At 49.8% G+C, this 13,317-nt stretch overlaps 2 protein-coding genes across 5 annotated transcripts in view; both read left to right on the top strand.

Moving 5' to 3' along the window:
- Nucleotides 1–12,677, top strand: part of DNAJB1 (DnaJ heat shock protein family (Hsp40) member B1) — a 34,829-nt gene extending 22,152 nt beyond the window's left edge. Inside the window, exons 1-4 of one of the 4 annotated variants that reach the window (XM_043911207.1) lie at nt 26–103; nt 933–999; nt 10,393–10,973; nt 11,262–12,677. In XM_043911207.1, the coding sequence (XP_043767142.1) occupies nt 10,482–10,973; nt 11,262–11,492 (723 nt within the window). In that variant the 5' untranslated portion in view covers nt 26–103; nt 933–999; nt 10,393–10,481 and the 3' untranslated portion in view covers nt 11,493–12,677. Of the gene's footprint in view, nt 1–25; nt 104–932; nt 1,000–8,942; nt 9,257–9,610; nt 9,749–10,392; nt 10,974–11,261 lie in introns of those variants that run through there. The other 3 variants (XM_043911206.1, XM_043911205.1, XM_043911208.1) reach the window with 3 other exon arrangements.
- On the top strand, nt 6,557–7,307 carry LOC122700009 (small EDRK-rich factor 1-like). Its single transcript, XM_043912514.1, has 2 exons — nt 6,557–6,584; nt 7,046–7,307. Exons 1-2 carry the CDS (start codon nt 6,557–6,559, stop codon nt 7,252–7,254), a joined length of 237 nt encoding a protein of 78 aa, XP_043768449.1. The 3' UTR covers nt 7,255–7,307.
- Nucleotides 12,678–13,317: the final 640 nt, after the last annotated feature.

Genomic DNA, 13,317 nt, shown 5'->3' on the forward strand with positions numbered 1-13,317 from the left:
AGGGAAGCGACGGTTATTGCAAGGCGCGGGGAGGGAGCTAGCAGTTGAGTGACAGGGAAGGCAACATCCACATGGCCGGCAGCTCGACTGGGTGAATTCGGAGGTGGGCGGCCCCCTGGGAGTACCGGGGAGCAGAGGGAGACGGCAAGGGGTTGGGGGCATGGGCTGGGACACCTGGATGGAGAGGCTGCTCGGGCGAGGGAACCCCTATCTGTCACGAATGGGAGGAAAGTAAAGGGGACAGAGGTGGGGGAAAGCTCTCAGGCACACACTCCGAAACTTGTAACCTGAGCTCGCTCACTATTGTGGGGGTGTCTTCACTCCCCTTTCTAATGCACGCCCCCGCCTCACCTTGCTAGACCCCACAGGCAGGGAGCCCACTTTTGTCTCTATCTGTACTGCCCGGTGTGCTGGCCACATGTGGCTACTGAGTCCTTGAAATGTGGCTGGTCAAAATTGAGATGTGCTGTAAAAGTGAAACACACAGGGATTTCAAAGACTTAGTGTGAAAAGGAAGATGTAAAAAAAAAACTTCATTAATCAACTTCTATGTTGATTAGTGCTATTATTATTGATGATATTATCAACAATAATATTAGTTATGTAATGGTATGCTGAATTATTATTTTGGATATATTGGGTAAAAATACATTATTAAAATTAAATTCCTGTTTCTTTTTACTTCTTTGATATGCCTATTGGAACATTTAAAATCAGACACAGCTTGGATGTGGCTGGCCTGGCAGTTGTGTGTCTCACACTGTCTCTACTGGACAGTACTGGTTTGGGGTCATGTCATGCTTTTGTTCCATTGATTGTTATGAGCAGGCGGGGGAGGTTGGTTGCCACTACACACACATACAGACTCAAGCAGACACTTAAAACAAGACTTGGCACACCCCCTTACCTTATCTCCTTTCTCCTGGTTCCAGACCCCACCCTGAGCCTTCTTCAACTGTTGAGCGCTCCAGAACTCAGAGGCCTGGCATCAGAGACATGGTGAGAAGTCCTCAAAGACAGATTGTTGGTTCACAGGAGAGCAGGGCGGGGAGAAGGTGAGTCAGTGCTCAGCACTTACTCATCCAGATTAGGCTCTAGAAACTTCTGAAGCTACAACATTTGGGGACGCCTCTCTCAGAATAAAGGAAGCTAAGTCATTACCTTTTCCAGGACTTCCCTGGTGGTGCAGTGGTTAAGACACTTTGCTTCCACTGCAGGGGGCCCAAGGTTCAATCCCTGGTTACTGAAAAAAGACCCCAAAGAAATTAATTACCTTTTCCCCCAGGCCTGTCTGGGCAAAACAGACAGGCTGCGTGAGTCTTCCTTGCTTTGTGGGGGCTCTCTCTAGTTGCAGTGAGTGGGGGCTTCTCTTTGTTGTGGTGCTCAGGCTTGTCACTGCAGTGGCTTCTCTTGTTGTGGGGCATGGGCTCTAGGTGCATGGGCTTCAGTAGTTGTGGCACAGAGGCTCACTAGTGGTGCACGGACTTAGTTGCCCTGAAGCATGTGGGATCTCCCCTGACCAGGGATCAAACCCGTGTCCCCTGCATTGGCAGGTGGATTCTTATCCACTGCACCACCAGGGGAGTCCCATAAAGTGTTTTATACTTGTACTTTCCAAAGCACAGATCTTTTCCTGTTGGCAGTTGCAGAGCTCATAGTATCATGAGATCCTTTGTGTACCAACAGGCCTTGTTTCCTGGCTTCATGGAGAAGGGTAGGAGATTACTCACTCAGAAGCCACAAGTTTAGGGACTTCCCTGGTGGTCCAGTGGCTAAGACTCCATGCTCACAATGCAGGGGACCTGGGTTCCAATCCCTGGTCAGGGAACTAGATCTTATATACTGCAACTAAGGCCCAGTGCAGCCAAATAAATATTAAAATTTAAAAAAAAAAAAGAAGCCACAAGTTAAAATCCTACCAGATTGAGTTACTTGAAGCATCTACTTCTGAGATGCTAAGGGGGTAGGGTTGAACCCCTAAAATCTAGCCACATTTTGCTAGCAATTTCCAGGTTCTCCAGTGTGGTCTGAGTAGGTGTGTCTTCCCTACGGCTGGGTTCCAGCTAGGTAAGGCATATGGTGTCCAAAGGGATGTCATTTTTGGAGATTCCACACACATTCCTACAAGCTCGGGACATTCTGGAATTTCCCTTTGGAGGATTCTTTCCTGAGCCCTGAACTCACTCAACAGGCACCAAATAATTTTGTGAATGTAATATGCTGTGTGCCAGCATACAAATAACTTCCCACCCGCCTCCTCACCTACAAGAAACTGATAGAAAGGAATGATCCAGCCTGCAGAGGAGAAGTCCTCTTTGGTTTTGATGGGTATTACAGGTGGAGAGGGGGATTTCCCAGGTGGCTCAGTGGTAAAGAATCTGCCTGTCAGTGCAGGAGATGTAGGAGACTCAGGTTCAATCCTTGGGTCGGGAAGATTCCCGGAGGAGAAAATGGCAACCCACTCCAGTATTCTTACCTGGGAAATCCCATGGACAGAGGAGCCTGGTGGGCTGCAGTCCATGGCATCATAAAGAGTCAGACACAACTGAGTGACTGAACACACGCAAGTGTGAGAACCCCTTGTTGGCCTCATCTGGTTTCCAGTAATCAGGCTGCCAGCACAAACAGAATTCATCCTCGGAACAAAGGCTGGCCACTTTGTTCGAGCCATTCATGACACTATACCATGGCTCTGTCTGTACCTGTTGATAGGGACAGCTAGTTTTCCCAGGACACTGGGGAAACTAACCTGTGAATCACTAACCTGATTCATAATGGTGACAAGTAAGTACGTTTGGTATTTGCTGAGCCAAATGTAACAAGCCCCTTAAAGCAGTCTCCAAAGGGGGAATTCCAGAAAGGTCTTGTGCTGTGGCACTGTTGAAGGGTGAGCAGGGCCTCCTTGGGTCTCAGAGACAGGGGAACCCGTGGTCGTTTAGACCTGGAAGATCTGGTGTGTTTGGTTGTGTCAGTCTCACAAGTTTTTTTTTTTTAATTCCAGAGTAATTGCTTTACAATGTTGTGCTGGTTTCTGCTGTACAGCAATGTGAATCAGCTAAAAGTATACATATATCTCCTCCCTCTTGAGCCTCCCCCCGCAACCCCTATACCAGCCCTCTAGGTCATCACAGAACACCGAGACAAGCTCTTTTTTTATTTCCCAGGTGCAAGTAAGATAGGTTCTTAAAGAAAAAAGATAGGCTCTTGATTCTTCCAGGAACCTGGCTTGGCTTGTTTTGGCGTGTGTGATCAAACTGGATCAGAGCTGTGTGAGGGAAGGTAGAGCCTACAGCAGACAAGCCAGGGCTGATTTGCAACTTTCCACTGTGTCAGGAGCCCCGGAGAAAGATTTCCCAACCTTTCTGCCTTTTGAATCTTTTAATTCATGGGATGTATTTTCTTTCTTTTTATTGAGATATAGTTTACATCCAATAAAAATCACCTTTTCTGCTGTACAGTTCTGAATAAATACAGTCATGTAACCACCATCACAGTCAAGATACGGAACATTTCCATCATCCCCCCAAATTCCCCTGTCTCCCTTTGTCCAAGATCCCAGTCCCTGGCAACCACTGATCCAGTTTCTGCATCAACACTTTTACCTTTCCCAGAAGTACCTTAAAATGAAATCACACAGTGAACAGACTTTTGAAACTGGCTTCTTAACATATGCATTTGAGGTTCCTCTGCATTGTTTACTGTATCAATAGCTCAATCCTTTTTTATGACTGAATAGTATTCAATTTGTTTACATTTCACCCGCGGAAGGACATTCAGGTTTTAATGGCTGTTGATAATGACAAATAAAGCCTTGATAAGTATTTGCTCACTGGTTTTTATGTGAACATAGGTTTTTACTTCACACAGGTATTCCACCAGGGAAGATTGTTAGCTTATATGACTGTAGTGCTTTTGAAGTTCTTTTTGATGAAGAGAAGAAGAGTTGAAAAGAGTGGTGATGCTTTTAAAAAATAAAAACTTAAGGCTTTATCATCATCTGAATCACATCTTACACAAGCTGAGTGCTTACCATAAACACTCAATATGCTAAACAGTTTACACCTCAGCATTTTATTCACTAGCTGACCTCAGGCAAGTCACGTAACCTCTCAGACCTTTGGTTTCCCTACCTGTAAAACAGAGGTAATGACAGGCCAACCTCATAGGATTATTTTTTTTAATGAAGTTCTTTTTGGCTGTGCTGGGTCTTTCTCTAGTTGCAGGGCTTCGGCTTCTCATTGTGGTGGCTTCTCTTGTTGCAGAGCATGGGCTTTAGGCACAAGGGCTTCAGTAGTTACGACTCTTGGGCGTAGCTGCCCCACGGCACGTGGGATCTTCCCGGACCAGGGATGGGACCCATATTCCCTGCACTGGCAAGCAGATTCTTAACCACTGGACTACCAGGGAAGCCTCTCACAGGATTATTGTCAGGATTAAATGAGTTCATACACATTGAGTGTTTGGAACCGATTTGACACAGAGTAGGACCTTGTCAGTGTTAGCTATTATTATAAGGTTTATTGCCTGGGCCCTCTCAAATTCACATAGCAACCCTGGGAGGTAAGATCTACTCTTATCCCCATTTTATGGAGGACATACTTAGCAATTACAGAGAACAAGTTGTGCAACATCACATGGGCAGTAAATAAGGAAACAGCAGGTCCAGGTTTTCAGCTAAGACTGACTGACTCCAGACTGACCTGCTTAGTTTTATATTCTTAGTTCTTAGTTCTACCAATGAAACAGAAGCAATAGGATATATGTGTTTGTGAGTGTGTCTGTGTATTAGGAGACTTGTTTCAGGCATTGGCTCTCACAGTTGTGAGGGCTGGCAAGGCAAGTGTGAAATCTGTAGGGCAGACCAGTAGGTCTTGGCCAGGAACTAACGCTTCTTTCTCAGGCAGACCTCCATATTTGCTTTTAAGGTCTTTCAGTGTTTGCTTTTAAAGCCTTTCAAGTGATTGAATGAGGTCTACCCACAAAAATCAAGGGTCATCTGCTATACTGAAAGCCAACTGATTATAGATGTTAACCTAACCACATTTGCAAAACACCTTCACTGCAGCACTTAGATTAGTGTTTAATTGAATAACTGGGTACTACTGCCTAGCCAAGTCTATGCATACAACTACCCATCACATCGTCTCCTCTTCTCTGAGTTGATAGCTCAAACCTCTGCTGAGTTTCTGTGAAAGTCACTTTTCCAGTAACAGTCCAATGTGCCTGGTGAGGGAATTCCCTGAAAGTCCAGTGGCTAGGACTCTGCACTTTCATTGCCCAGGGTGCAGCCTCAATCCCTGGTTGGGGAACTAGGATTCCACAAGCCACTCAGCCTGGCTGAAAAAAAAAAACAACAACAAACAGTGAGTATATGTCCAGGTCAAAGAACATAATAAGAGAAGTTGGGTTTGGGCTCTTTTTTTGTGGGGGGGGGGGGGGGGGTGGCGTGTGGTTAAACAATTAAAACTTCCTGAATATGACCCAGGCTTACTCAAGGAAGGGAGATTTCCCAGTCCTAAGGTTGCCCCCAAACACAAGGATACCCCTTGCTTGAATTTTTTGGTCCACCAGAACTATGTGAAGACCTTTAGAGGCCTCCACATCTGTTAACTTATTTTTTCAGGGTGGGTTTATAAGTGGCATGTGGGATCTTAGTTCCCCAACTAGGGATCAAACCCACGCCCCCTGCAGTGGAAGCAGGGAGCCTTAACCACTGGACCACCAGAAAAGTCCCCACATCTGTAACTCCTTTTTTTTTTTTTAATTTCCTTTTATTTTTGGCCACACAGCACGTGGGATCTTAGTTCCCCAACCAGGTACTGAACCCATTCCCCCTGCATTAGAAGCATAATCCTAACCACTGGACTGCCAAGGAAGTCCGCACATCTGTAACCCTTAAATTTATAAGTGTGAAGAAATCCACAAGCTCTGGGTTTCTTTCCCCATGATGACTCTCCCACTATCTCTTTATGTAACTTTATTAGAAAAAAAAAATCAAACTCTCTCTCCTCCATGATTGGTTCAGGACCCCTGCAGTGCTGTGCCCTTGGGTATCCAGCCTAGAATCGTCCTCCCAGGTTGGCTGGTGTGTGTCTTAATCCAGAGTCCTTTGATGGTGGTGGTTTAGTCGCTAAGTTCTGTCTGACTCTTTTTGACCCCATGGACTGTAGCCCACCAAGATCCTCTGTCCATAGGATTTTCCAGGCAAGAGTACCGGAGTGGGTTGCCATTCCCTTCTCCAGGGGATCTTCCTGACTCAGGGATCGAACCCGGTTCTCCTGCAGGCAGATTCTTTACCAATTGAGCTACCAGGGAATCCCTTACTGACACAGTTACTTGGGGTCAGGGAGTGGCCAGGGATGGCCGGAAGGCCATGGCGTCTTTCTCAAGAGTTCCAGTTTGCATAAGGACAGTGGTTACCAGAAATGTTTTGCTGTGGTCCTGCCAGGAATGGGGTTCCTCAGCAGCCCACCATTCAACCAGATGGTTAGTCACCCCTTTGACAGAACTTCTTCTAAGCTAGGTCCATCCCGGGCACTTTACAAATGTTGACTCAATGTCAACTTCGAAGCCCTATGAGGCTGGTACAACTACTACCCCCATTGCACAGATGAGGAAGCTAAAGGCCCTGGAAGGCTCAGTAACAAGTCCAAGATCACACAGCCAGGAAGTGCTGGGACCAAGAATGAAATGTGACTATCTGGCTCCAGCACCAGTGTCACACTGCCCAGACTTCCCAAGCAGTTCTTCCAAGAACCTTTCCCCTCTGTAGGCCACGACCACCTACTCCCCTCTTCCCTTCTCAGGTGGCACCTCTTTCTGAGCCTCCTTTCCATGTCAGCCCTGTCCTTGATCACAGACACCCCAGACTATAGGAGCCAAAAGGGATCATGTTGCCCAGAGATGAAGATACTAAGGCCCTGAGAGGTGTATTCCATGCCCATGTCTCCCCCACATCATGAAGGTAGTGGGGCAAGGGTAAAGAACCAGGTGCATTAAAAACAGCCAGGATTTTTTCGTCCGTGGAGGGAGAGGGGCAATTGAGTCTGGTCTGGCCTGAAAGGTCAGGCAGGTGGAAATCAACAAGAACTTACCTGCCAGAAAAACATGAAGAAATCCCAGGAAATTAGTAAGGGAAAAAGAAAAGAGGATACTCCGACTACCTCTCAGAGTAAGCAGCGGGACTCTGAGATCATGCAACAAAAGCAGAAGGCAGCCAATGATAAGAAGTCTATGCAAACAAGAGAGAAATAATGACTATCAGGAAAACCTGGGTGCTACTGCAAACTAGGTGTATCATAAGCTCTATGATCAAGATTTTGTAGAGTGAATAGTCAGTACATATGTTATATCCTTATAAAACTTTTAAACTTTTCCTTTCAACCTGACTTAGTGTGATGTTTCAGAACCATTCTTCAAAGAATAAAACACTAACCGTGCATATGAAAAAAAAATTAAAACAGCCAGGAATATTTATGAAGCCTTGGTTCCAGACAGTTCCTGACACTGGAGACTCAGCACTGACAGGACCCAGTCCCTGACCTTATGGTGATTCCAGGCCAGGAGCGGGGGAGACATTTAACATGAAAACCAAGGAACAATTTCAGATTTCAGTGGCAGGTGTTCTTGAGAAAATGGTAAAGTGAGAGGCTTGAAGGGCTGGACTGAGAAGACCTCTGCAGGGAGGTGAACTGTAGCTCCCGGTGCTCACCTCACTTTGCAGGGTCCTTTATGACTGAGGACGCAGATAGTACTGGAGCTCCCACCTGCATTCTCCTCGCAAAGAGTTGGATATGACTGAGCATGCACACACAGCTGGTAGAACAGAGCGGGTGACTTTTTATTTCCAGAAGGAAGCCGGTATCTGGGGCTGGGGAAAATTAGGCAACTCCCACCGCCTGGAGACACCTGGCAGGAACTCATTTCTGGCCCTGTGAGATAAAAGCAGGCATATTTGCATCTGCTAGTGAAGGGGCTAATAGATGGGGAAACAATGGAAACAGTGACAAACTTTATTGTCTTGGGCTCTAAAAATCACTGCAAATGGTGACTGCAGCCATGAAATTAAACGACGCTTGTTCCTTGGAAGAAAAGCTATGGCCAACCTAGACAGCACATTAAAAAGCAGAGACATTACTTTGCCGACAAAGGCCCATCTAGTCAAACCTATGGTTTTTCCAGTAATCATGTATGGATGTGAAAGTTGGACCATAAAGAAAGTTGAGCGCGGAAGAACTGATGCTTTTGAACTGTGGTGTTGGAGAAAACTCGAGAGTCCCTTGGACTGCAAGAAGATCAAACCAATCAATCCTAAAGAAAATCAGTCCTGAATATTCATCGGAAGGACTGATGCTGAAGCTGAAGCTACAATACTTTGGCCACCTGATGAGAAGATCTGACCACTGGAAAAGACCCTGATGCTGGGAAAGATTGAAGGCAGAAGGAGACGGGGACAACAGAGAATGAGATGGCTGGATGGCATCAACCACTCGATGGGACATGAGTCAGAGCAAGCTTCGGGAGCTGATGATGGACAGGGAAGCCTGGCGCGCTGCAGTGAGGTCGCAGAGAGTGGGACACGAATGAGCGACTGAACTGAACTGAGTGAAGGGGCGGTGTCTTCCCCAGACCCGCCCCTTCCTGGAGTAGCGCGTCGTAACCTATTGACCCAGACAGGAGGCGGGCCGCAAGGCCAGCCTGGTTGCAGGAAGCAATAAAACATGGTCGCTATTGGTGCCCGCGGAGGGTGGGCAGGGCCTCCGCCGCCCGGGGCGCGCGCCGCTAAGAAGCGTTGCCCGGGACGGAGCGGGAGGGGGCGTGGCCGCGCGCAGGCGGCCGTTGGCAGCGCGACCCCGCCCCGGATGTCGCGCGTCGCAGCCTGGGCGACGGGGATTGGCCAAAGCCGCGTGGGGGCGGGGCGGAAGGTTCTGGAGGGGGCTGGCGGGCTCTGGAAGCTTCCGCCGGACGGGTATATAGAGTCCGGGACGGGGCGGTGGCGGAGCCGGGGGACGGCGACAGCTGGGTGGCGGGCCGCAGGCGGGGGCAATGGGAAAGGACTATTACCAGACGCTGGGCCTCGCCCGCGGTGCGTCGGACGAGGAGATCAAGAGGGCCTACCGCCGTCAGGCGCTGCGTTACCACCCGGACAAGAACAAGGAGCCCGGCGCTGAGGAGAAGTTCAAGGAGATCGCCGAGGCCTACGACGTGCTCAGCGACCCGCGCAAGCGCGAGATCTTCGACCGCTACGGGGAGGAAGGTGCGTGCGCGCGCGCAACCGGGGGCGCGCCCTCGCCGTTTGACAGGCGGAGAAACCGAGGCAGGGCGGCCTCGCTGTAGCATCTCCGGGGGGCGCTCCGGGCCCAGGGGTTGAAGCAGCCCCCGCCCTCTGGCCACAAAGGCCTCCGCCCTCGGATTGGCGGCCGCCCGATGGGAGGAGGGGCCCTGGCCGCGCTGCTCGTTCAGAAGCTTCTAGTATGTCTGGGGCTGCCCCTCCCTGGGCGCTCGCCTCCACCCACGTCCGCGATCGGTCCGAGGGTGCGGGTGCGGAAGGAGAGGGTTCGTACCCTTAGCTTGGCTGCTGGCGCTACGGGCGTGGGCTCACCTGGGCGAGGTGGGAGGCTCTGCCACTCCGGGGTTCAGGGCAGGGCCTCTGACTGTGCCCTGGGCACAGGCTGCGAGTAGTGAGCCTACAAATGAGATGCCAATGAGCGCCGAGCGACCTCCCCCGCCTCTCCGAGGGTGGAGTGAGGTAATCCTTGTAAAGTGCTTACCTAGTCGGCCGTCAAGGTGCAGGTGGGGCCAACCCTCTTCAGGGAAAAAGAAAGAAGCGTTCTTGCCCTGTCGCCCACTGATGACTCAGGAGGTTGCTGGGCTTGGTCCTCAGGAAGAAGCGGCTTATTATATGAGAATGGGGGCAGTTAGTGCCAGGGTGCGAGAATTTGAAAGTCTGCATTTGCAGTTTCACGTTGGGTTTACTCTCCCACACGTCTTTAGCAGTAGGGGATTTAAGAGGAAGCATTTAGTGAAAACTGATCCGGGGTTAAGCATTTTTCATTGGCTCTCTTAGTGAGTTTTTCGTACTCACTATAATAGTGCAAGAGGAATGGATTTCTCAGATGTGAGGACCTGGGTGGCCCCAAGAGATGCCCATCTCAAAGCATGAATCCTTCACCACTGTCTTGCCACAGTGAACTACCTGCCATAAGTGGGTGGGGGTTCCGTTTCTGCTGCTGCAAGTGGGAGGTAAAAGCTCGGAGTTCTTCCTTGTTCTTCCCTGACAGGCTAAAAAATAGGCCTCCCCCAATGGCTCCTAAGCTTTTTTCCTTGAAGGAAAGCTCCTGGAGAGTTAAGTTCCTAGCCACTCATTTGATTTCTTCTGCTTTGGCTTTTCAGGCCTGAAGGGCAGTGGCCCCAGCGGTGGGAGCAGCGGCGGTACTAACGGTACCTCCTTCAGCTACACATTCCATGGAGACCCTCATGCTATGTTTGCTGAGTTCTTCGGTGGCCGAAATCCCTTTGACACCTTTTTTGGGCAGCGCAACGGGGAGGAAGGCATGGACATCGATGACCCGTTCTCTGGCTTCCCCATGGGCATGGGTGGCTTCACCAACATGAACTTTGGCCGCTCCCGCCCTGCCCAAGAGCCCACCCGAAAGAAACAAGATCCCCCCGTCACCCATGACCTTAGGGTCTCACTTGAAGAGATCTACAGCGGCTGTACCAAGAAGATGAAAATCTCCCATAAGCGGCTGAACCCCGACGGAAAGAGCATTCGCAATGAAGACAAAATCTTGACCATCGAAGTGAAGCGGGGGTGGAAAGAAGGGACCAAAATCACCTTCCCCAAGGAAGGAGACCAGACTTCCAACAACATTCCAGCCGATATTGTCTTTGTTTTAAAGGACAAGCCACACAATATCTTTAAGAGAGATGGCTCTGATGTCATTTATCCAGCCAGGATCAGCCTTCGGGAGGTAAGGCACTAGCGTCTGGGGAGGGAGAAGGCTGCTTTGTGATGCCGTTCAGTGTTTGCTTGACAGATGTTTCTGGGCACTTGGTGTGGGCCAAGCTTGGACAGTGCAATGGCGACAAGACCGTCCAGGGCTCTTTTTCCAGAGCGTCTGTGCTGGTGACCTGGGTAGATCTTAAGGCAGGGTCTTAGCTGCAGAGGCCTGATGGCGCTTACCTTCCAGTGAGCAGCCTCTGGGCAGGATGTGAGCTGCTAGGCTACTCTTTCTAATGCTGTCCCTTTGCTTTCCAAGGCTCTGTGTGGCTGTACAGTGAATGTCCCCACTCTGGACGGCAGGACCATACCCGTTGTGTTCAAAGATGTCATCAGGCCTGGCATGCGGCGAAAAGTTCCCGGAGAAGGCCTCCCTCTCCCCAAAACGCCCGAGAAACGTGGGGACCTCATTATTGAGTTTGAAGTGATCTTCCCCGAAAGGATTCCCCAGACGTCAAGAACCGTTCTTGAGCAGGTTCTTCCGATATAGTCAACCTGTGTTCCCCAAGGACTGACCAGGGACCTTTCCAGAGCTCAAGGATTTCCGCACCGTTCCACCAGCTGTGGACCCGCGAGAGGGCGGGAGGGCCCAGGGAGGGCTTTCATACTGCTGAATGTTTTCCAGAGAATATATTACAATCTTTCAAAGTCGTGCACTAGACTAAAGTTGTTTTTCGAGCGGTAGGGCGGCAGGTGGTGGGGACAGCAGGCGAAGGCAGTGCAGTCTGCCCCACTGGGTCCTTGCAGCCCTCCTGGGTGGGCAGCACCCCCCTCCTCCCTCTCCAAACCCTGCCCAGGGGGGAGAGGCAGACCGCAGACCCACAGCTGGACTTGATCCCCCTGTTGTAGTCCCTCCGCTTACAGACGTCCTGTGGTGTGGACCTGCCTTCATGGTTACCAGACCCTGTACACTCCTCAGTTTGTAATGTGTGATCAGTTCATGTTTTATTCTGTATTTGTCTCCCCCATCTTGCCCTTCCCTAAGAAACCTCTTCTCTTTTGCCATCTCAAATTGAGAACCTCAACTCTGGTTGCTGAACTGCCTGGCCAGCTCCCACAAGCAATACCTCCCTTGTTCCAGCAGGACCAGGGGAGCCGGCCTTCACTGAGTGAGTAACGTGCAGCTGCCTCTTCATCAAGAGTCGGGGGCCTTGGCTGGGGTCTTGGCCCCGGGCTCCCAGGCAGAGATTTTCACCTTCCTTTGCTGTGAGGCAATCTTTTGGCACACCTGGGATTTCCCCATGACCCAGGTCATTTTTTTTGTTCAATGGACTCTGGACTCTCTCAAAAGGATCTGATCCTTTTGAATTTTGCACAGCCCTAGCTATATAATCCCTTTTGATAAAAGGGTCTTTGCTTCTGATTACAGGAGCACTGTGGAACGTCTGTAAATATGTTTTTATAATTCTGTGTAAAGTTGATGTGCAGTCAGATGAAACTGGTCCACAGCAGCTGCTGCTCTCTGTATAGGGCCATGATGGAACTGAGAAAGAACCTGGTGGGAGTTGGGGGGGCGGGGGGCGGGTGGTGGTGGAACAAGTGTTTGTTCCTTGCAAGGTCAGTCTGGTGCTCAGACTTTTAGACTCATTGTAAGTTGCCACTGCCAACACAAGACCAAAGTGTGTGACTTGTCAATGTGCAGCGTGACAGCATTAAAGACTGATGCTAAACCTCAGGGGAGCGGTCCTGCGACTCTGTTTGAGGGTTCTGCTGATGGGATGGGGTGGTGTCGGGGCAACCCTCGAAAGGCAGCCAGGGTGGGTGGGAGGGGGAGGGGCAGGCAGGAGGTAGGAGTCCTCTGCAAGGGAGAGAGAAGTTGCCCTCCTGAGCTAAATGTGGGGTGAACAAGAGAAACCTGGACTGGCTCTGGGCATCGGAAGAGCCCAGTGGATTCAGAGCTTGTTTTTTGGTCAAGGTTGGGGCCAAAGTTAAACAGATCCCCTCCCAGTCTTGCAAGATCTGGTTGCTGGGGCCAAGGAGAAGTGTGTGCCCTACTCTCTTAATCTCCACCCGCACCCCCTGCACCCCTGCTTTCTTGATGAAACAAACTGGTGTCAGGCAGGCCCTGGCCAAACCAGATTAGGATTCCAAGCCAGGGCCATCCCACCCTGGTTAGGACCTATTTCCTGCCCTCCCTTTATTTGCAGAGCACTGAAACTGCTTTTACTTTGTAACTTTTTTTAAGGAACTGGTTTTATTACAAGGTAAGTAATTACACAGGCCAAAAACTGCATTGCTATTTTGCTACAAGATATCTGGATGTAGAAACTTAAATAACCATATTTAACGTCAACCTTGGAGGGCTTTCCCTTCCC

The sequence above is a fragment of the Cervus elaphus genome, chromosome 9 (assembly GCF_910594005.1).
Source record: "Cervus elaphus chromosome 9, mCerEla1.1, whole genome shotgun sequence".
NCBI lineage: Eukaryota > Metazoa > Chordata > Mammalia > Artiodactyla > Cervidae > Cervus > Cervus elaphus.

Excerpts from the sequence above, each read along its gene's own strand:
- LOC122700009 (XM_043912514.1), top strand. The coding sequence starts at position 6,557 with ATGTCAACTTCGAAGCCCTATGAGGCTG. Across the intron at positions 6,585-7,045 it reads TTCGAAGCCCTATGAGGCTG|TCTGGTCTGGCCTGAAAGGT; the intron begins GTACAACTACTA and ends GGGGCAATTGAG.